Source organism: Trachurus trachurus (genome assembly GCF_905171665.1).
Source record: "Trachurus trachurus genome assembly, chromosome: 9".
Classification (NCBI taxonomy): domain Eukaryota; kingdom Metazoa; phylum Chordata; class Actinopteri; order Carangiformes; family Carangidae; genus Trachurus; species Trachurus trachurus.
Genome location: NC_139895.1, coordinates 2,970,894 through 2,994,167, shown reverse-complemented (window position 1 = coordinate 2,994,167; position 23,274 = coordinate 2,970,894). Strand labels below are relative to the sequence as shown.

Genomic DNA, 23,274 nt, shown 5'->3' with positions numbered 1-23,274 from the left:
TAGCTCCTCCGTCACTTCTTCTAGTGACTGCATTCTCTCCTCCGTGTTTGAAACACGGTCTTCTACTTCGTCAAGTCTCTTTTTGGTTTTGCCGATCTCCTCTTTGATTTCCTGGAGTTGTTGCTTATTGTCTTGTCGGAAATCTTTTATCTCAGCGAGAATGGTTTTCATGTTAGCCTCCATGTTAGCTTCGTCTTCCTCTCCGCTATCGTTAGCCGAGCTAGCTTGAGACGACTCCGGACTCTGTTTTCCGTGTGTTTCGGTGTTCTGTGCAAGTTTCCCAAATCTGGTTTTCCTTTGCCTGTCTCGCAATGGAGTCTTGCCCTTAACCATGCTTTTCCGTCAGTTTTAAATCGAGTTCGTCGAGTTAATGGGCACTTAAATCTTAGTAGTCGGGGGAGCCTCTCTCTTAAGCTGCCATCTTAGCCGCCGCTAAACCGGAAAACCGGTTGTCCTTTTTTCATTTGTTGTATTCAAGCCAAAAAATAAAGTATAAACAATATGCAATTCATAAAACTATTGGAGGTGAAATGAGCCCAGATTCATTTCACAGTCAGACTGATGAAGAGGAGACAGAGGTTCAGTACTCACAGGTTTTGTCTCTGGAAGCTTTAATCACGTCAAACCCACCGAACCTGTAGGAACAAACACAACAGAGTCAGAGGGAAATATTCAGGTGACGTTTGACTCCATTTCACCAATCAGACAGAGCCAGGCAGTCACATGACCACACACAAAATCTCCATGGTAAAGAGGGCAGCCACCCCTCAAATTTAAGAAAAAAAAATATTATGGTTAGCAGGAGATGTGTTTTAGGCTGTGATGCTTTCAACCTCAAAGAAAAAGGGTGCACACTCCCAACCTTTTCATCACTGTGGACCGTTCACCGGTGGACAATTTTACTGCAGCCCGCAATCCGGGTGGGGTTACGTACATTCTCCACATTACACATATAATATAATTCAATTCAATTATTCAATTCAATTCAAAACACTTTATTTGTCCCTGAGGGGCAATTTAAAAGGCATGAGGAGCATCATTAAAAAAACAAACATAATATCAACAACATAAAATCATATAAAGTGCTATAGTTAGTATTTTCAGTGACTGTCAGTCAAAGTACTGTGTGCATTCTTGAAAATTGCATATCCATAATAAAATGAGTATATCTCTGTAACGACAAGGTCTATTAAAATACTTTTGGTGTCATAGTAAAGGGAAACAATTGAGAAATTGCTGAGATGTGTAAATTTCAATATATGTGTTACTGGTGAAGAGTAAATGAAGACGACACACAGCAAAATTAAAGAAATTTAATGTTCGCCTAAAAAAAAATATCACATTTTAGATGACTGTCTTTAAGAATGATGCTGCTAAAGCTCAAAACCTCTATCAAATGATTGTACAATGTATGTACATTATCTCTGCAGTGGTTGATTCTGATAAAGTGAAGCAGTACAAAATTATTGAGATTTTACTACAAAATATCCATTTTTGGCACAGCTTGGAACCACCTGCCACTATAAACCACTGTTGAATCTTTATTTTCACACAATTTGCATAAACTAACTGAAAAATAATCAACCGGGACTAAATAACAACTCCTTTCTAGGCCTTTCTAGGGGGGGGGGGGGGGGGGCTCACCATTAACAATATCACAGAAAAGTCAATTTCCAGTAGTTCAACCCCAACCAAGTATTGAGTGCATATAGATGGACAGTTTTCTGAAGGCCAACATTTCTATATTAAAAATGCTTTAAAAAAATAAAAACCATTGCAATATTTCCATTTTGGAGATACTGATTTTTAGGTCTTCACTGAATGTTAGTCATAATTATTACTATTAAAATAAACTGAAGAAATAAAGACATGGGATTTAACATCCCATTCAGTGTGTAATGGACATATAGGGCTATATAATATGTTAGTTTCACTTTTTGAATTGAACACATTCTACATCGCGGAGGCGACGTCTTTAGGGCTTCCTTCACCTCTGAAACGGGGCAGAGCTCCGTGGGAAACACCTGACTGACACAGCAACGTAGAGAACCGTGCATGTCCGCAATGCACAGCTCCACAGACATGCACGGGGGGAAAAACGGCGTCGCCGCTTTGGGTAACGTGCGTGCATGTCGCGCGTCTACATTGGAGGTGAATAGGTCGGCTGTTACCAGTAGAATCAGAAACCATGAATGAGTTCGCCTCAGTTTCACGTGATTGTCACTGTCAGCCTGTTAGAAAAACATTTTACTGACCCGAGCTGAGACGCTCAGACCCCCCCCTCAAAACAAAAACTCTTCGGATCTGAACGATTCACACAAGTCACCTAATTGGTCATGAAAAAAGCGAGTTTCGCTTTTCGGCGCGCTGTTTGCATCCCTGTATACAAGGCAGAAATGTGGCGACTGGGTCCACACAGAGGTGCTTCATGAAGTTTGATGTTTAGTTGTTTATTTGAGTAGTGTTTGGGCTGTGTTTGGATCATAATAACATGGTTTCTACAGGCTGTGGGTCAGCTTCTGCTGTTTAATTTGACATATAATATTACTATATTCTTTCATAATTAGTGCAGTGGTGGCTCTGTGATTGTTCTGCATGTCTTCAAATCCCCCATATGGTTTTTAACAACATCACATCACTGGCCAATGAAACCCAGGCAAGGCAATTTTATTTGTATAGCCCGTTTTTACAAACAGTTTGTCTCAAAAAGCAGCCCTGGTTCTCATCATGTGTTCCTTCTACTGAGGAGACACTGAGAACACTCTGACCTGCTGCATCACTGTGTGGTTTAGAAACTGAACCACCTCCAACTGAAAAACCCTGCAGTGCAGGAAGAAAGGTCATTGGTGCCTCACTCCTGGACATCTACAGCACCTGCCAACATGATCTACACTGAGAATGACAACAGAGATGAGAGCAGCATGGACTGATCCATCCCTCTACTGACCTCAGAGTCTCCAGTCTACAGTCTGGACTCTCCACAAGAGCACGAAGATCCTTCAGGTCTGAATCCTGCAGGTTGTTGTATCCACCCAGGTCCAGTTCTCTCAGGTGGGAGGGGTTGGACTTCAGAGCTGAGACCAGAGAAGAACAGCTGATCTCTGACAAACTGCAGTCCCACAATCTGAATAAAGAATAAAAGCAGTGAGTTGAGGACAAAGCTCCTTGTTGACAGCGTTCAGTGTCTCATCATCTGTTCAGAGCTGAAGAAGCTTCAGAAAGAACAAGTTTAGAAAATCAAAGTCCAACAGCTGAAGCAACAGGAAGCAGGTTAAACAGTCACATAGAGAGAAAACAGCTCATTAATATTCATGAGAAGCTGCTGCTGCTTCAACACAGACGCAGTGACTCCGCCTCTTCACCTGTCAGCTCCACCTGTGGCTCCATCCAGACAAACTCATGTTGAGCAGCCACATTGATCAGAGGTTTACTGACCACGCTCAAGTTTTAAAGACAACACACATGAGAGGCTGAACTCTGTTGTCATGACAACACACATGTGAGGTTGAACTCTGTTGTCATGACAACAAACATGTGAGGCTGAACTCTGTTGCCATGACAACAAACATGTGAGGCTGAACTCTGTTTCCATGACAACAAATGTATACGAACATGTCAATTAGACAAAAACCTGCTGACCAGCATACACAACTTCTTCATTGAGCTGAAACCAGCACACACACACACCTGCTTATTATGGGATGTTGGCTTTGAATGTTTCACTACAAACCAGGGGTCGCGTTAACCGGATATTTTCCGTCATTGACCGTTTTTTTAAAACGGTGACGGAAAAATTTTGAGGCCATCCGTCATTTTGACAGATTGCAATTCACAGCCATGGCCGTCTGGCCATGTGCATTTGTTTACAATGAAGCTAGTGGATAATCAATAAATGGAGCGGTGGATAACGATATAAAACATATACAATGTCACAAAGTCACTACGGTGAGAATTTGATTTAAAAAAAAAAAAAAACCTCACAGCTGGCTGGTGCGCTCAGTAGAAAACGCTGTAGTACCTCCTCTAGGCCTGTGTGGAGCGTGTGCAGAGGTGTATAGTAACGAAGTAGATGTACTTCGTTACACTACTTAAGTAGTTTTTTTGAGGATTTGTACTTTACTGGAGTTATTTTTTTAATCAGGACTTTTACTTTTACTTCACTACATTTAAAAGTTAAAAAATATACTTTTACTCCGTTACATTTACGTTTGCCACCTCGTTACTCGCTACAAATTAAAATAGAACTATAATTACCTGTAGGTAGCCTAGATGACCAAATAATCGCCTGCGTGCAAATATGCGCCTGTGATCTAAAAGCCGTCGAGGGTCCGACCTCATTCAGTGAAAGCCTGTTCAATGAAATGCCCGGGCGATTACTAGTTTAGTATTTGAATCTGTGATAGTGTCTCTGTCACTACGACCCGCTGCTGCTGCTGCTGCTGCTGCTGCGGAGAGCTGTGGCCGCAGACGGCTCCAAAGATCCTCTATGCGTAACAGGATCGATCACTCTCATGCGCTGATTGATAAGTTTCATTTTTACCGTGCACCACTGCATGCGTGCCTGTTGCAAACACCCGCCTGGTTCTTATAAACGCCTGGGCTCCAGTTGATTGAGCATATTAAACGCCCGGGCCACTAATGATCATATACGGTACAGACACAGACAGACGCTTGCTTTATGTTCTCAGGCAGTCACCGGACACTTGATTCACTCACTCTACATGTTAGCTCAGGTGTTTTTTGGTTTTATCATTCCACATCTATTCACCTGAAAGTGAAATAAAGCAACACACAAGCAAAACAAGTGGTTGTTTTGCTTCTTTTTATGCGAAATACTTTGTACTTGTACTTGTACTTTTGATACTTGAGTATATTTTTTCACAAGATACTTTTGATACTTAAGTACATTTAATGTGAGCTACTTTAAGACTTTTACTCAAGTAATTTTCTTATGCGTGACTTTTACTTTTACCAAAGTCGTTTTTTGTTATGGTATTTCTACTTTTACTTAGTTACTTTTTTCAAGTACTTTATACACCTCTGAGCGTGTGTGGCGCTGTAGCGCTGCCACACAGAAACACTGACAACAGAGAAGAAGACAGAAAGCTTCCCCGCAGTATTCAAACTCCTTCAAGTGGATTAAATGTTGACTGGGAGTCGTGTCAGTGCAAATATGACGGTCGATAATGATTTAACGGGCGAGATTTAGCTGCAGTGTCCGAGGGACCGACAGTAGTCAGCTGTTGTTAAGTTACGTAGCTGTAGCTACACAGCGGTGTGTCTCGGTACAGGGAGAGCGGTGGGGGTAGGACATCACCGGTACTCGCTGCGCACAACTCTTCTAAAGGTAACGCTATAAGCCTTCTTTTAATGTATTTTGCCCGCTGTGGCATTGTTTATAACACTTAAAGCTGCGTGGGGTTTGGTCCTGTCTGAATTTGTGCTGCATCTGGCTGTGTGGTCTACAGCTTCAGTTGTTTCCGTGATGCGCAATGGCTGCGTGCGTGAGAGAGAGAGAGAGAGCTAACGCCAGTGCACTATGCGGTGCGCCGGTGCCTATGTGAAAACGAGCTCCTTTGGATGTTTTGGTATAACACATGGGTTAGCATGTTGATTGTTGACAGAAAACTGATGTCACCATCACGTTACGTTGTATTTAGATGTTGAGTGGCAGAAAGTGACCCCGCATTCACTGACTGACCCACGGTTAGATGTGCTCTGACGCAGACTCTGCTCCGGAGCATCCTCTGTTCAATTTGTTTGGACTTGATATGAATTAAACATGAATTAAAATTGAATGCTATTGAATATGGCATTATTATCATTTTTTAAAAATGTAAGTGACCGGTAAGAATAGATTATGACGGAATTTTTATGACCCCGTCAGTCAAAATGACCGGCGACGAAAAAGTCTAGCGCAACCTCTGCTACAAACATCACAGAGCCTCAGGAAAGAGGAGGAGCCACCAGCTATTGATTATAGATCAGTTATTGTCTGACACATTACATGTGTTTCTGTAGTTGACTGGACTAAAAGCAGAGAAGAAGAAAACAGCCGTCACCATGACGACCCTCAGTGTGGATCAGTATAACATCAGCCTCATGTCTGCAGCTCAGTGTCAACCAAGGGGGCAGTTGTGGGTCTGAGAAGTGAAGCTCACTTCCGCGTTCAAAAAACTGCAATCCCCTCTTCTTCCTCTGGGGGCTGGTGTCAGAAAGCAGCATTCCCCATAGACCCCCATGTTAAAATCGCCGATTTTACATCCTCAGTAAACATGTTAAAAGCCTGGTGTCAGAACGTTTTTTTTTCTCAATCGATAGTTTCTACCCCCGCACACACTCTGAGGGGGGTGAATTTTTTTTAAACTCTACCGTTTTACTGTTATTAGGTTAAAACTCTGGCCAATTAGGGCGCGGAAATGTTGAGTGACAGGCCCGAGCAGCTCCGTGGACAGCTGCTTCGAGGCCAGTGGGCGGGTTCTCGGCCGGCCAATCCAACATGGCGCTGTCCAGGCCGCCATATTTGAGTCACAAAAACGACTCCCCAAAACCAATGGGTGACGTCACGGACGCTACGTCCATTCTTTTTACAGTCTATGGTGTCAACACAACTTTCACATCACATTCATCTGAGCACAGAAATAAAACAGAGTCTGACCTCAGAGTCTCCAGTCTACAGTCTGGACTCTCCAGAAAACCACTCAGATCCTTCAGGTCTGAATCCTGCAGGTTGTTCCAGGTCAGGTCCAGGTATCTCAGGTGGGAGGGGTTGGACTTCAGAGCTGAGACCAGAGAAGAACAGCTGATCTCTGACAACCAGCAGTTCTCCAATCTGAATAAAGAATAAAAGAAGAATAAAGAGTTGTTGTTTTTTGTTTGTTACATTGTCTCTGAACTCTCAGTTCTTTTAACTCAGTGAACACAACATCACATCAGTCTGTGTGTATGGAAAGCCGTTTTAGTCATAATGAAATAAATTACTAAATGCATAAATAAATAAATATAGCCATGAAATGAGTCCCGAATTAAATAAATAGGATGATAAATAGAAATGAAATATAAATAAACATATTTTTATTCTAAAAACAACATTTTTATTTTCTAACGCCTCATTTATGTATAGATACTTTTATTTCCTAATGTCACATTTATTTATTTCTGGGGACTTTTATTTCATAACGTCACATTTATTTCAGTCCTCTTTTATTCCATGCTGCAATATTCAAATGAGGGGGCGGGGTTATCTGAACCCTTTCAGAGTAAAACATCACACAACGGCTTATTCACCTTATTTTGCGCTGGATCTAGTGTGTGGAAGTGCTGTTGTTGTGAATTGTCGACCGCTACTCAGCAACTTGATCAATAACTTGGGGAGGAGAATAGTATTTTAAACATATTTAGTTTTTTCTAGTTTCTGTTGTTGTTACACATCCTTTCTCTGCCTTATGAGGTCATGTCGTTTGACGGCTGATGTTATGTGCTACGTAGCTAACCAGCTAGCTATGTCTAGCATTATGTCCCTGCCACAGCAACTGGGTAAAGAGCAGACGGCAGTATGTCTCAAACACAAAGTGGAGATGCAGGAATATTATGGAGCAGGCTAGTAGCATACAACCTGCACCCACCTCCCAAAGAAAATATATAATGAACTGCAATGAAAATATTTAAGTCATTACCGGGTGTACGTACATAACCAGCGTAGAACAGCAGGAACGTGCTGCCGTGTCTGAATGATTATTAAACCATAGCCTACTAATGCAGCGGAGCTAATGCTGTTGTTTTTTATTGGTAAAATAAATAACTTAATACAATACAACCACATATTCATCAAGTCCGCGTTGAAAACTTCTCTCGACTTTTATTCTGAGCTACTGAGGTGATGCTCATTAACCAGCTGTGTAAACAGAAACAGTCAGTCGGCTGCCCAGTCTCTTTGTCTGCCGGACACCAGAGCCCAGATTGAAGAGGGAGACGAACCGCTCCGGTGTGATACCTGTCGCAGCAGTAGCCTATTTTGTCTGTGTGTGTGTGTGTGTGTGTGTGTGTGTGTGTGTGTGTGTGTGTGTGTGTGTGTGTGTGTGTGTGTGTGTGTGTGTGTGTGTGTGTGTGTGTGTGTGTGTGTGTGTGTGTCACCGGGACCTGCAGAGCGGGTCGGTGTTTCACATCCCTCCATCAGCCGCACCATGTCAGCACAGTGCTGGCGGTTATAAAGTCACGTTCACGGCAGTAGGCTCCGATTTCTCAAACACTTTGTTTAATAAACTGCAAGCGCAAGCGTAAACATTGCGGACTGCTGATTGGTTAGAGAGTCGTCACCGGTGGCCGCGGGTCATCAGATATCACCACATTCCAATAAATAAATGTTTTAAAATGAACAAACTATGCAAGTCTGGTCGCTTTTCCGCTGTCGCTGTCCCCCCCCACCCCTCCCCTCCCCTCCCCTCCCCTCCTCTCCCCGTCTGGCCATGTGGGTTTGTTGACAACGAAGCAGAACTCAAATTCCCTACTGCAGTTCAGACAGTGAATGCACCACTCAACGCAGCCTAGCAACATGCAACCCACCCACCCAGTCAGTGCGTTGTTTTGAAAGTTACCGGTAGAACCGAGGCTCGGTCGGTCAGCTGCTCTCCAGAAACGCCGTGTAGGGCCACAGCCGCTCGTCACGGAGCGGGAGGCTTCGCCGCGGCGGATGTCCGGGCCCTCCGTGGTCCTGTGGTGCTACAGGTCAGCGAGAGACAAGTCTCCCCGTCCGTCCGGGACCGACGGACCTCACACTCCACAGCGGGCCACAGTGGCACAACACGGTGTTTCTGGAGAGCAGCTGACCGACCCTCAGCCCCCCCATTCAATAAACCGTGGTGGCTGGTTAATACTCCACCAGTCTCTCCACTCCTTTCAGTCACACATGAACACTGTCCACGCAGTGACAGCACGCCACGCTCCGCTGTCCTTTTTTTTTTTTTTTTCTTCTTTTTGAGGGAATGAAGTAGCCTAACCAATAATTTAATTTTAACGCAACTAAATACTTGCAATGGAATCATAACAGTAACTTGATTAGGATAGCTACTTTTCAAAGAAATAATCCGTAATCAAATACTTTCCCAGAGTAATTTGCCCCAAATGGCTTTTTGCTCCAATTGTTTTTCACCAATCAAAATATGTTAGAAAATAAATCTTTGTTCATCTTTAGGCCTAATTTTAAGACTAGGCTACATTTAGTGATTTACATAACCCCCTGCTGTAAACCTCAGTGGAAACTCAGACAGTAGGCCTCAGGAAACTTTTAGTTCCTAAAAAAAACCTCCAATTCAAAGCATTAACAGCTACACCTTTACTAGCCTACTACTATCACTAGGTAGCCTACTACTTTTATTGACTTATTCTCTTTTTTCTGGCTGTGTAGATTTGTTTTTAATAGCTAATGCTGGGTTTTAAAAATGCCCCTCATTTGTCATAACCTTCTTGACCGCTGAAAATGTCCGGCCCAGCTTAAGGTCTCGGTTTTAAAATCTGGCCCCACTGAATTTGTAATTGAATAGCCCTGCTGTAATGGAAACGCTCTCTAGAATAGTACCTGGTACCAGAGCCGAGCCGAGTCGAGTCGAGTCGAGCCGGTACCATGTAGTGGAAACACGGCTAAAGGTGAACAGCTGCTATGATACAGATGTTTGTTCTGTGAAGCTGCTCTGAGATGGCTCGTTCACTTTTTGAACTGAACGTTTAAAAAGGAAACACAATTCATTCATTTCATTTTCATCTGTTTGGTGTTGAAAGTGTTAAACCAGTTGATAGTGATGATGAGAAGCTGTTCTGGTGGATCTTCATCATGTGGCCTTCTACACATCATCCACATGTCAGCACAGATTCATCAGCTGCTGCTGACCTCAGCTCAGTCTGTCAATATACAATCAATATCTGATCAATACCTGTTGGCCTCGGTCTGATCCTGACAGCTGGTTCTGGTTCTGTTCTGGTTCTGGTTCTGTGGACCCTGAATCCCTCATCAGATCCCTCATCCTCGCTCTCTGTTCAGTCTCTCTGACTCTCTGACTCACGACGTAAACAAACAAAGCGACAGTGGACTGTGGCGTCTCCAGGAGGAAGAACTGGTCCCTGTTCTGGTTCTGGTTCTGTTGGGACCTGGAGGAGGACGAGTGCTGGGCCTCAGTCCACCACCGGAGCTACTGAGACCTGCAGAAACAACCAGGTGACCTTCAGCTAACGTCCAGAGCCTCCTGCACCAACACCTGACAGGTGTTCAGCTGACCTCACTGATGATGGAGAAGAACGAGTGTGATCTTCACTGAGACGCTGCAGCACAAACACATTGAAAGGACCCGGATCCACAGCCGATCCACATCAGACCAGATGCTGCTGAAGGCCGAGCTTCAGCCTCCTGTCAGGTAGACGGAGAGCTGCTGTGTCCCAGCTGCTTCCTGCTGTCCACACTGACTGTGAAGTGGTCTCTTCCTCACAGCTCCACTGGCAGAGAGCAGCTGAGGAGCTGAAGCTGGATGAAGCTTCAGCTCCAGAGGCTGTGGACACAGTCACAGTGGCTCAGGAGACACTGTCCCCTGTCTGAAGCTGACCTCTGACCCCTCACTGACACTGGAGTCATGTGACCAGAGGCTGCTTCACACACTGTGGACAGGAAGTAAACTCCTTTAATGTCATGTGACCATGAGCTGAAGCTTCCTTCCTGTGGAGCCCAGTGTTGATGTTCATGAGCCTCAGTGTCTCCACAGTGGGATCATCAAACCAACACTGTTCTCTGAGCTACAGGACTGTAACCTGACCTCTCACACTGGGAAGCTGCTTTGACCTTTGACCCTGAACCAAGCAAAGAGGGAGAACTCAGATCTACATCACATCTGCTCAGCTTCAGCTACAGTGGCTGATCCAGTTGTTCTGTTAGCAGCTTCATCTGAGAGCAGCTCATCATCATCATCATCATCATCATCATCATCATCACACTGACCTCTGAGTGACCTCTGACCCTTCACCTTCTACCAGCTGCAGTAACATGGAGTCACAATCAGTCGCTGCTTCAAACTGAACTTCACACATTTGAACTGAACACAGACAAAAGTCCAACAGGTCCAGTCAGTGAACTCACCTCAGAGTCTCCAGTCTACAGTTTGGACTCTCCAGTCCAGCACACAGAACCTTCACTGATGAGTTACTCAGGTAGTTGTAGCTCAGGTCCAGTTCTGTCAGGTGGGAGGGGTTGGACTTCAGAGCTGAGGCCACGACTTCACAGTGACTCTCTGAGAGTCGACAACCAACAAGTCTGTGAAGAGAGAAAATATGAAACGTGTCAGAATGAAATGAGATGAAAGCTGCAGTAAAAACACAGTTGATGCATCTGATGATAGGACGTGATGATGTGATGAACATCTGAGCTTCAGCTCATCTTCTCTGACTGAGTTTGACAGGAAACTCTGAGACCTGCACTGGTTTAATCTGGATCTGTGTTTTAGATGAAGATTCATCAGGTTTGAATAAAACCAAAGGGTAAAAATAAAGAAACTAAATTAGTGTTTTTGTTGATTAAACAACAACAACAACCACAACGAGCTGAAGATCCACATGTTGGAGCTCACAGCTTTTCACCTTAAAAAATAAAACACGACTCACTTGGAAATGTTTCAAAGTCAAACCGAGAATAATGAAAATCTGTGAAAACTGTGTGAACTCAATCTGAATCTGAACTCAATTAAACCACTGATCAATAATTATATTGATCATGTCTGGACTCACCGAGCCTTCCTGCAGTTCCTCACAGCTGGGATCAGTCTCAGTCGTCCATCTGGTGATGTGTTGTACTTCTCCAGGTCCAACTCATCCAGAACCTGCTCTGACATCTGCAGCATGTAGGCCAGAGCTGAACACTGGATCTCAGAGAGTTCCTTCTCTGATCTGTTCTCTGACTCCAGGAACTGTTGGATCTCCTGATGAACTGACTGGTCCTTCATCTCCGTCAGACAGTGGAAGATGTTGATGCTTCTTTCAGGAGAGATTTCACCACTGTTCATCTCCTTCAAGTTGTTGATGGTTCTCTGGATGGTTTCTGGACTGTTGTCTGTCTGACCCAGCAGACCTCCTAACAGCCTCTGGTTGAACTCCAGAGAGAGGCCATGAAGGAAGCGAACAAACAGGTCCAGGTGACCGTTTCTACTGAGGAGGGATTTCTGCATGGCTCCCTGCAGGAAGTTAACCAGGGTTAAATATTTGTCATCAGTAGAAAAGTCTTCTTCCTCTTCCTCTTTGTCTCCTTCTACATCATTCTTTTCTTCTTCTTCTTCTTCCTCTTCTTCTTCTTCTTCTTCTTCTTCTTCTTCTTCTCCTTCTCCTCCTCCTTCTTCTTCTTCTTCACCGTAGTCAAGTTCCTCAACTTGTTTTCCCAGGAAGTTCTCCAGGACCTGTGTGTTCCAGTTGGTGAAACAGTGGAACATGTAGACTGCAGCCAGAAACTCCTGAACACTCAGATGAACAAAGCAGTAGACTGTTTTCTGGAAGATCACACTCTCTCTTTTGAAGATCTCAGTACAGAGTCCTGAGTTCACCAAGGCCTCTGTGACATCCAGACCACACTGCTCCAGGTCTTCTTGGTAGAACATGATGTTTCCTTCCTCCAGCTGTTCAAACGCCAGCCTCCCCAGCTTCAGAAGAACTTCCCTGTCGGCCTCCGTCAGCTCCTGTGGACTCGTCTCATGTCCTTCACCGTACTTGTTCTTCTTCCTCTTTGTCTGGACCAGCAGGAAGTGTGAGAACAGGTCAGTCGTGGTCTTGGGCAGCTCTCCTCTCTGGTCTGTGGTCAACATGTGCTCCAGAACTGTAGCAGTGATCCAGCAGAAGACTGGGACTTGACACATGATGTGGAGGGTCCTGGACGTTTTGATGTGTGAGATGATTCTTCTGGACAGATCTTCATCACTGGACCTCCTCCTGAAGTACTCCTCCATCTGGGCATCAGTGAAGCCTCGGACCTCTGTTACCCTGTCAACACATGTAGGAGGGATCTGATTGGCTGCAGCAGGTCTGGAGGTGATCCAGACCAGAGCCGAGGGAAGCAGATTCCCCTGGATGAGGTTTGTCAGCAGCACGTTGACTGATGACGTCTGTGTGACATCAGACACAACCTCCCTGTTGTTGAAGTCCAGTGACAGTCGGCTTTCATCCAGGCCGTCGAAGATGAAGAGAAGTTTACAGACAGCCAGCTGCTCTGCTGTGACCTTCTGTAATGTTGGATGGAAAACATGGAGCAGCCTGAGAAGACTCAACCGCTGATCTCTGATCAGGTTCAGCTCCCTGAACGAAAGCAGAACCAGCAGACTGACATCTTGGTTCTCCAAGCCCTCGGCCCAGTCCAGAGTGAACTTCTGCACCGAGAAGGTTTTTCCAACGCCAGCAACGCCGTTGGTCAGAACCACTCTGATGGGTCTCTGTTGGACAGGTGAGACTGTAGAGACGTCCGCTCTCTGTTGGACAGGTGAGACCGTAGAGACGCCCTCTCTCTGTTGGACAGGTGAGGCCGTAGAGACGCCCTCTCTCTGTTGGACAGGTGAGACCGTAGAGACGTCCTCTCTCTGTTGGACAGGTGAGACCGTAGAGACGTCCTCTCTTTGTTGGACAGGTGAGACCGTAGAGACGTCCTCTCTCCGTTGGACAGGTGAGACCGTAGAGACGCCCTCTCTCCGTTGGACAGGTGAGACCGTAGAGACGCCCTCTCTCTGTTGGACAGGTGAGACCGTAGAGACGTCCTCTCTCTGTTTGACAGGTGAGACCGTAGAGACACCCTCTCTCAGTTGGACAGGTAAGTCTTTAAAGATGTTGTTGCACTTGATTGGAGTGTCATGGAGGGTCTTCTTCTTGGACGTTGTCTCCAGCTGTCTCACCTCATGTTGGGTATTAACCTCTTCACTCTGTCCCTCTGTGATGTAGAGCTCAGTGTAGACGCTGTTGAGGAGGGTTCCACTTCCTGTTCCACTTCCTGTTCCCTCAGTTCCTTCAGTCACTCGTTCACATCTGCTCCTCAGACTGATCTTATATTGATCTAAAACCTCCTGCAGACCACCATCTGCTGAGAGAGAAGAGACAGAGTCAGACTGAAGACAGAGGGCCCTAGTTTCCTAGACCGAGCGCAGTCTAAGCGCAGCGCTGCTTCGCCACGCCAACGAGGCGTGTCCAGGTCCATTTTGCAAGTTTGGTGAGCAGCGCAGTCCGACTCAGGCCAGCGCAGGCCCTCCCCTCGTCCCTCCTACCGGCGCAAACGGCAAAGGGGGAGGAGACAGGAGGAGGAGAGAAAGGTGTGAAGTGGGATTAACACAGCCGATTCGGATCTTCACCAATCAAATGAGCTCCTCTCCTCACCTTTAACTGCGCCGCGGGCAATGCGCACTGCAAGTTTGTCATGTTATACTTTGACATGGACGGAGGAGACAGCGACGCCAGAGGCCGAACCTCTCCCAGGAGGAAACAGCTGTTTTGGTCCGGAGGTCCGAGCTCAGAGTGACCGAATAATGAGTTTACTAATATCCTTAATCAGGTTTGATCTGATACACTGAGAACCGCTGCCCAGTGTAAAAAAACAACAACTAATAAACTAATAAAGAAACTCACATTTATTTAAACCCTGTGTAAGAAAGATGAGAGGTATACATTAATCACAACATTAAAAAAAGTTAATTAAGTTCATCCCTGCTGTGTTAATTCAGGTGGAGTTTCCATTACGCGTGCCAACAGCCTTTGATCTGACGTCAGATGTGACGGGACAATAGATATAAATTCACGTGTTGATTCCATTAGTTGCATTAAATAGTGGTTATTGTGGTTATTTATTGCATCTAAATGTGCCTGTAACTGTGGAAACCTGCCTGTGAGGTCTTGGTGACGTGTGTGCACTGCGCGCCAGTGAACCAATCTCCCCCTGCTGCGTGGCCACACCCATCTAAGCGCAGCACGATCTACCAATCTGCCAAACTGACCTTGAGCCAGGCTGCACTGGTCGAAACTTGCATTACACCGGCTGCGCTACCTTCAATAAATCAAGCAATCAAACTTTATAGAGCACTTTTCCTACATGGACATGTAACACAAAGTGCTTTACACACAGAGAAAAATAAGAAAAAGAGAAAGAAGAAAATAAAAGAAAGAAATAAAAAAAATAAATAGGAACGTAGAAAAAACAATTACAAATAAAGCCCCTCCCTCCCACCCTCCATACTACACACGTGCACACGCTCACACACACACATACACACACACACACACACACACACACACACACACACACACACACACACACACACACACACACACACACACACACACACTCTCACTACTGACACTAGGGAGACATTAGCCTGGTTGGCACGACTTTCCAATGTTGATACTCAGCATTGGGTCTGGCCAAGACGTTAAGAGAATCCATTTCTCAAAGCGCATCCTTCAAACCTGGTTTACCCGCCCCCCACAAATGCCTCAGTCTGCAGAATAGGCGGTGTCGAAGCTTAAACCAATCACACCGCTCTTTCCTCTGACGTATGTGATGCTGCTTTACTGCGTCACTTACTTGAACACGCCTCTACCCAGAGCCGTTGGAGAGGCTCGACGTTGATTGGCTCTCGAAAAAGAGGGTGGAGTTCCCGAAAATTCGGGAGACAGAAATCCAGTTAATAGCACGGTTGGCCAGACTAGCAGTCAGCATCGCTTTTGCGAGGCGTGACGTCACTAGTGTGGGCGCGACCAGGCTAGGGAGACATGGCATGACACTGAGGATTGAGGAAGCGCTATCTTTGGGGCCGTCCACACTGGGAGGAGTCGCAGGCCGTGCCACAGGGGGCACCAGCGCCCAGGCCCCCCGACCCCGACAGACCACAGCCAGCCGAGCCGAAGGGACCCAGGGACAGCGCCCACAGCAGCAGCACTGGAGTTAAAGCTAAAAACTATAAACATAAGATAGGATAAAAAATCCTGAAAAAAATAAGTAAACAGAGTGAACAGCTTAAAAGGATAAAAATATGTAAGATAATAAATAAAATGATAAGTAAAACAAGTAAAATGATTTAAGGTTAACATCTTTAAAAGCAAGATAGAAGCAGATACATAAAATAAGATAGAACCACATGAGAACATAAGAAGAATTTAAAATCTAGTTAAAAGCCTGACTAAAAAGGTGTGTCTTTAACCTTCCCTTAAAAATATCAACTGTCTCTGCGGTCCTGAGGCTCTCCGGCAGGCTGTTCCACAGGTGGGGGCCATAATAGCTAAATGCCGCCTCACCATGGGTTTTGGTTCTGGGTTTTGTGCCACCTGCGCTGCGTCACCAAACTAGGGCCCAGAAAGTCTGACAATCTGATCAGATTATTTAAGAGAGAAAATTAGAAACAATGAAAGTCATCACTCATAGTTGATGTTTTATTTTTTAATTTCTCAAGTTCTAGGAGCAGAACAGAGAACATCAGAGACGCTCTGGTTTTTAAAAATGTTTGGCTCATGGGTAAAAACAGCAAGGAACAGCTCGTCTGCCCAGTCTAAACCAATGAAAACACTAAGGACAAACTACAAAGTAGCTCCCAATTTTCACAATATACAGAATATTAATCACATCATGATTTTTTCTAATCATAGCAATAACAAAATCCCTTTATGTTTTAATTTGTTTAATCAACTCTTCACAAAAATGAATTCCATCTTACATTAGTTTGAAAATCATGTAAGTTATTGTTCCTCATTGCCAATAGTGACATCATTTTAAATGTCTGTCCTCCTAAAATAGGCCAAATGTCAGGTAGAAGTCATAAAACTAAAAGAAGGGCACCTGAACATGACACACCCAGTATGAAGCAAAATGACAGATGAGGTTTGTTGTTTACGTGAGTGTGGAGAAGTCTGGACCACATCGTCCATGTGTCCGACTAGAGGCCATTACAATACAGTTCCCTGTCATTACTGCTGTGATTGTTCGTAAATATATTTTATAATTTAACAAACACCTGTTGGTTTCATTTGTTTAATTAAATACCTACATTTTCAGGTTAAGATCAGTTTGTGTTATTGGACGAGTAAGACACAACAACTACAAAGACTTACCTGTCCAGTCCATCACAGAGCTGCTCTGATTGGTTGTCTGCAGTCCACCTCTGGTTCTGGGTCTTTTTCCACACTGGGGACAGGAGGGGGGTCCTGAAGAACCAGACTGGTCCCAGTCTGAGGTGAAGCACTGTCTGCAGAACCAGTGTCCACAGCTGGAGGAGACTGGATCCTTCAGGACGTCCTGACAGAGACCACAGCAGGACAGCTGCTGGTCCACAGAGACACCACTCCTCTTCCTCTCTCTGTGAAGACATGGACACATTTCTGTTTAAACTAGAGCCACATCCTCCAGGTCGTTTCCTCCTCCTCTCAGACGAGTTCCTGATGATCTGATCCCTGTTTGTCCAGAGTGTGTGTTAGTTTGACCATGTTTTAAGTAAAACACACAACAGTCCTGGCCCAACATGGAGCATACACCACCTCTCTCAGCTAAAAGAAAATCCATGGCTACTCTATTTTGGTAAGTCATCAGTGAAGTTGCAGACAGTTGTTCGTGCAGGCCAGCTATGGCATCTCTGGTTAAGTTATTAAGTCTTTGAACATTAAAGTGGACGTAATCAACTCTATCTACAGTAGGCGCGTTTCCACTGCAGGAACTTCGGGGTAATATTACGGGGCCAGCCCCGTTGGTGCGTGTTTCCACTGCAGGAACCTCCCCCACAGGGCCATTTACAGGAACTTTTACGGGGGCCAACGGAGTACCTACTCCAGGGTAGGTACTCCGTTCGGCCCTGAAAAGCTTCTGGGTGGGGCTCGAGGTTAACCCGGCGCTGATTGGCTAAAGCTAGAGCAGCTCTGACGCTACCAGAAAGCACCAAAACAACCGGCATTTTTAAAAGGGGGAGCAGAAGGGGAGCATTAGCCTAGCAGACACCGCTGTAAACAACAAGAAAACAGCAGGAAGATGTACACAAATGGACCGACGATGAGGTGCAGGCATTGATTGTAGTCTATGGCACCGAGGAGATTCAGAGGGGGTTTGAGTCATCGCGGCGAAATGAAAATATCAGCGCACCTCGACACACTGGGGATCCATCACGCCGCAAAACAATGCCGTGAAAAGTAAAAAAAAAAAAAAAAAAAAACTCAAGCAGGATTACAATCAACCGCCATGTGCACAAACCATAGGCACAAACACAAACCAGAAACGCGGCTACCGCCTCAGCTCCTTCCATCCGTCTTCGTTGTTGTTGTGATTTTTGTGCATGTGCTTGTGACCTGCCTGGGTGACGTCACGGTCGAAACTGTCGCACGGCGATTAAGCGGCGATCGAAACTCATGACGAGGCCGCGGGGTCCGACTCTGCAGTGGAAACACGGCCACTGAGAGGGCCGAGTGAGAGGACGGTTCCTGTAGAAGTTCCTACCCCCTCCCTTTACCAGGAACTCCTGCAGTGGAAACACGGCTATTCTTGTTACCCACCAGAACAAGGATGATTCAAATCCTGCAGCAACTTGGTTTACTAACTTATATTCATCAGGCACACCTCTGGGAACCTCAATTGCGTCTATGTAAGCAGGTGAGTCTAAATATAGATTAATGTGAAGTATGTATCGCGTTATAAACGGCACAGTATTAAATCTAGAGTCAAGATTCAGATATCATATGAAACCAGGAGACATGGGGCTTGTCAGAAACGGGCTAAATAATGCTCCAAAGTTCGGCTAGATTCTGGTTGGGGGGGACTTTTTAAAAGGGGATCCTGAACACTGCTGTCATCCATGTGTGTGCCTCTCTCTCTCTCTCTCTCTCTTTCTCTTGCACCATGTGTGTGTGCTGTGTCTCAGGGTCAATCATTGTTATGTCTAGTCACCCTACAGGCAGCAGAGAGAGTCCTCTATGTTCTAAAATAGCTAATTTTCTGTTAATATCATAGAATTGAACAATTTGAAAGTTGTTTACATCAAGGTGACGGGTTTCTAGGGTGAAGTGTGCACTGTTTTTACCATATAAGAGGTGACCTTCTGGAACATCAGCTGTGTTTTTTTTTACTTTGAAACAGGCCCAGGAAGTTTGCCTGTTGTTGTTTTTTGTTTGTTTTTACTTAGTTTGACACCACAAACATACATCTGCTCCTAAATATTAAAAAATTGGGTTTGTGTTATACTTGGTTATTTACTTTATATATTTCAAATGTCTATGCATAGTTTTCATTAGTAAAATATCTGCTCCAGTTGGAGTCACACTTCATTTCTGTTTTAAGGTCTTATTTGAATGGGAAAATGTGAAGAGGTCTGAGTGAAATCAAAATGAGGCAAAAACAGTTGTATTTGGATGGAGTGTATAACCATTATGACACAGGCTGAAATATAATTAGTTTTCCAGTCTGGTACCTGAGGTACCTGAAGGTCAAATTCTGCTTGGACATATCTGTGATAATAAAACATTTGTAAAATTGCTAATTTCATTATTTATGTATTTATTTTTAGCATTTACTTTTGCACAGTTACTCATTAGATGTTACTTTACTAATTCATTGGGCTACTATCCCATGATTCAATACTCTAAATTTACTCTCGATAATGTGCTTGTCTCTTGTTTTTGCTTTTGTTTTTTTTGTTCAAGTTTGTGCTCATGCACTACGTTCGTAATCATTATCTTCTATACATGCTCACCCACTCAAACACAATTATTTCACATTTATACACATCCACAATTTAATTATGACTCTTTTTTGTTGTAAATAGGCAATTGTACTGCTTGCTGTTTTGTTGTTGTCAAATTATTTTTGAATTTTTGCATATATTTTGGGGAGGTGTTTTTCAATAGCCCATTCAGGGTTTTTAACCTCTCCTGTACTTACCATTTTGGTTTCAGCTCTCTTTTGTAATTGTCCTTATTTATCACTGGGCCAGGGGCTCGTGAGGTAACAGTTATCATCAAGTAACCTATGGGATCAGTCCCAGTTTTGTAGGATCCAAGAACTAAGTACTCAGTATCTGACTTTTTGCATGACACCGAGCAGAGTGACTGGTTTTATTGTTACTGAGTCTCTGGCCCTACAGGCTAGTCTCCATAGTGGCATCATCATTGTGGGTGGAAAGACGGTTGTCTGTCCAATGTCTGTTTCGGTCTTTGCAGGTATGGTAGAGTCCTTGTCAGTAAATGAGGTTGTCATGTCAGTCCGAACCTCAGTCAATGTTCTTTCGTCAGGGTCTGAGTGAGAGTACAGTGAGTCTTATGACTCCAGCTACTCAGTCGTTGTCCATCAACCATACCTTTAAACAATGAGATATAGCTTGTGCTACCTTGTATGGTCCCTTATTTATCCACCATTTCTAATGACCTTGACACATTTAGATAGCTTTACACGTGTTAGACAGATAAGGGTGAATGACACAGTGCCCGAGTGAGGACCCGATCAAGAAACTTCTACACAGAGTCTTTTACTCCGTGCGCTTGACCGCAGGGGGTTCTCCCAGTCTAATCACTCGTTTTAATTCACCAAGCTCTGCCACACCGTAGGTAACAATTCCCTTTTACCCTATTCCAATGCCCCCCAGTACAGAACTACTTGAGATCTGAGTCAGTGCAGGAATTCTCGATCAGTCTCGACTGCTCGATATCACAACACTCACACAATCAAATGATCATCAAGTAGGAAACCACCCCACAGTTAGGCCTAATATGAAAAATAACAAAGTTATCCTTGTGTCTTCATAAAGTATTTGACTTTATTGATTAACAGGAACAACACTACTAATTAATGGTAGTCTTCACCTCATTGCGGCATCGCCTCATTGCGGCATCGGGCACATTCCCGGCATCGCCTCATTGCGGCATCGGGCACATTCCCGGTATTAAAATGTCCTCATGAATTTTAGAAGACAACCCTTAGAGGTTTTCCATGCAAGTGATGAGTTTTGCGTCTTCCAAAAACAGCTGGGCTTGGACACTTATATATTATATAAGTGTTAAAGACAACCCTTAGTGGTTTTCCATTCAAGTAATGAGTTTTACGTCTTTCAAGAACAGCTAGGCTAGGACACTTGTTCATATGATATAAGCTTTCAAAGACAACCCTTAGTGGTCTTAAAAAACTTGACTAGGACACTTGTTCATATGATATAAGCTTTCAAAGACAACCCTTAGTGGTCTCAAAAAACTTGCATGTGAGGCTATGTGTTTTAATACTTTATATGTGACCATTCAGTACAACAAGACAATTCTCTTAATGGTATGAAACACAGCTTTTTTTTTTTCTCTCAAAAGTTTTAGGGATGTTAGGATTACCTTATTCAGACAATTTAATTTAGTAGTCTCCAATGTGCAGAAATTTGATAGAAAAGGTTTCCTGCTTACCCTTCGTTTAGCCGGCTTTGAATTGTCTGAAAAAAGTTTTCCTTCGATCCACTCTGGTGGTCCTCAGTCAGACACAGTCTCAGAGTCAACCAATCCGGGTCACGGCACCATTTGTTAGTCCCGATTCTTTGTATTCGGAAGCCCAAGAACAAACCAGAGAAGTCTTTCGTACAAAAGTAGTAACGTTTACTCAGGTCACAGATCAAGTACATCAGCGCTGGACTCGTAGTGACAGAGCTCTCGCAGGATCTCGGCCAGGAGTGAGTCTGACAGAGCTCTCACGAGATCTCCATCAGGAGCGAGCCCTGATTTCAGGAAATGGTTCATATTTATCTTCTTGGGCTGGGCCTGCCCCGTACAGAGGTTGGGTCTCACACGACAGAATATAATTGGCCAGTTACCGGTGATGTGGACAGGCCACTGTCCACGCATGTTCTCAGAATGTGATAAGCAACATGATGTGTGTGTTGTTGTTCAGGCGTGTATCTAATGCAACAGACCTAACTGACAGACTAAGAGAACTCAGCAGTTACATTATGTCCTTGTTTATCAGGCTAGAGTCACACTATCTGGCTTCATGTTCACACACATCAGGTTATGTGCGTTCAAGTACTAAAATAGAATACATGATATCTCAAAACGTACATCACGTCATTCAAGTATAAAGTATATAGTCCATAACGTCCCAGAACATGTCCAATTGTAACAGTTTAATTGGCTGGCTGTTTCACTTCCCCTTTAAGGTCAAAGGCTTTACACAACAATTCAGATTCTGAGATGGAGGAGGCGGAGCTTCTAGTTTTGAATGTTGCTCAATCATAGTTTCTATTTTCCAGAAGTGAGGAACATGTATCTACATGTGGATCTAATGTAGTTTTTCAGATCGGCTTTCTTCCTGCCTGTCGGCCCTGATGAACCTTAGAGGAGCTCTGAAACTGATAAATGCGTCATAGCAAGGAGACTTGATGGACTTCAGATCAAAGTACCAACCATAAACTGCAATATGCATTATCTTTATCTCTCTCTCATTTCCTGTCTTCTCTGGACTGTCGGCCATCAGCACAGAAACAAAATGCTGGATGTTGCAGGTCTCTTACCTTGTAGCCGGAGGCTCATGACTGGAGGACGGATCATCTTCAGATGGATTACTGTCTTCAGATCCTGGAGACTCTCCTGTGTCCCCCTCCTCCTCCTCTGCACAACCACTCATCTTCTGTACTTCAGTCAGTCTGAGAGTCAAACCAGTAACTCTGACGGTTAGCGCATAAATACAGGAAGTAGCCCCAGATCTGACAGAACAGGAAGTAACAAACACACACACGGTTAAACTCAACACTGCACCTCACACAACCACACGGAGACAACAGAATCATTAAGACAGAACTCACCTTGTTGTCCTGCTCTGATCTTAGTAAAGACTTCAATTCCATGTTTTTCCATATTGCAGTATGTAAACTGTTTTCAACACATTTTGCAGGTTGAGGGATCCCTCCTTTGTTGCTCACTCTGAAGTTTTTCCTGTCCCCCCCCCCCCCCCCCCCCCCCCTGTTTAGAGTTTTCTAGGGAGTTTTTCCTCAGTGGGTGTGAGGGTCCAAGGCCAGCGGATGTTGTGATGATGCTGTGTAGAGCTTTTTGAGACAAAAAAAAGGTCTATACAGATAAACTCGCCCTGCCTTCCATCCTCCCTCTGTGAATTTAATGAGCTGCTCCTTCGCTCTTCTACTTCTGTAAATCACGTGACTCTCAGGGTGTGTCTGTGCATACACTTCACCTTTCTTAAAGAGACAGAAGAATCTCTTTTGGCTTGAATAGCACAAAGAATATGGAGATAAATGATAAGAACTGATCATCTAGATGTCAAAATCAATTTTAAAA

At 44.4% G+C, this 23,274-nt stretch overlaps 1 protein-coding gene across 1 annotated transcript in view; it reads right to left on the bottom strand.

Moving 5' to 3' along the window:
* Nucleotides 1–22,609, bottom strand: part of LOC310991881 (NACHT, LRR and PYD domains-containing protein 12-like) — a gene marked incomplete at its 5' end in the record, with an annotated part of 36,161 nt that extends 13,552 nt beyond the window's left edge. Inside the window, 9 exons of the mRNA XM_083979812.1 lie at nt 592–635; nt 2,948–3,124; nt 11,117–11,290; nt 11,761–12,274; nt 12,377–13,100; nt 13,227–13,454; nt 13,854–14,083; nt 17,095–17,339; nt 22,497–22,609. Of these exons, the coding sequence (XP_083835938.1) occupies nt 592–635; nt 2,948–3,124; nt 11,117–11,290; nt 11,761–12,274; nt 12,377–13,100; nt 13,227–13,454; nt 13,854–14,083; nt 17,095–17,339; nt 22,497–22,609 (2,449 nt within the window). The remainder of the gene's footprint in view (nt 1–591; nt 636–2,947; nt 3,125–11,116; nt 11,291–11,760; nt 12,275–12,376; nt 13,101–13,226; nt 13,455–13,853; nt 14,084–17,094; nt 17,340–22,496) is intronic.
* Between the last annotated feature and the right edge of the window lie 665 nt (nt 22,610–23,274).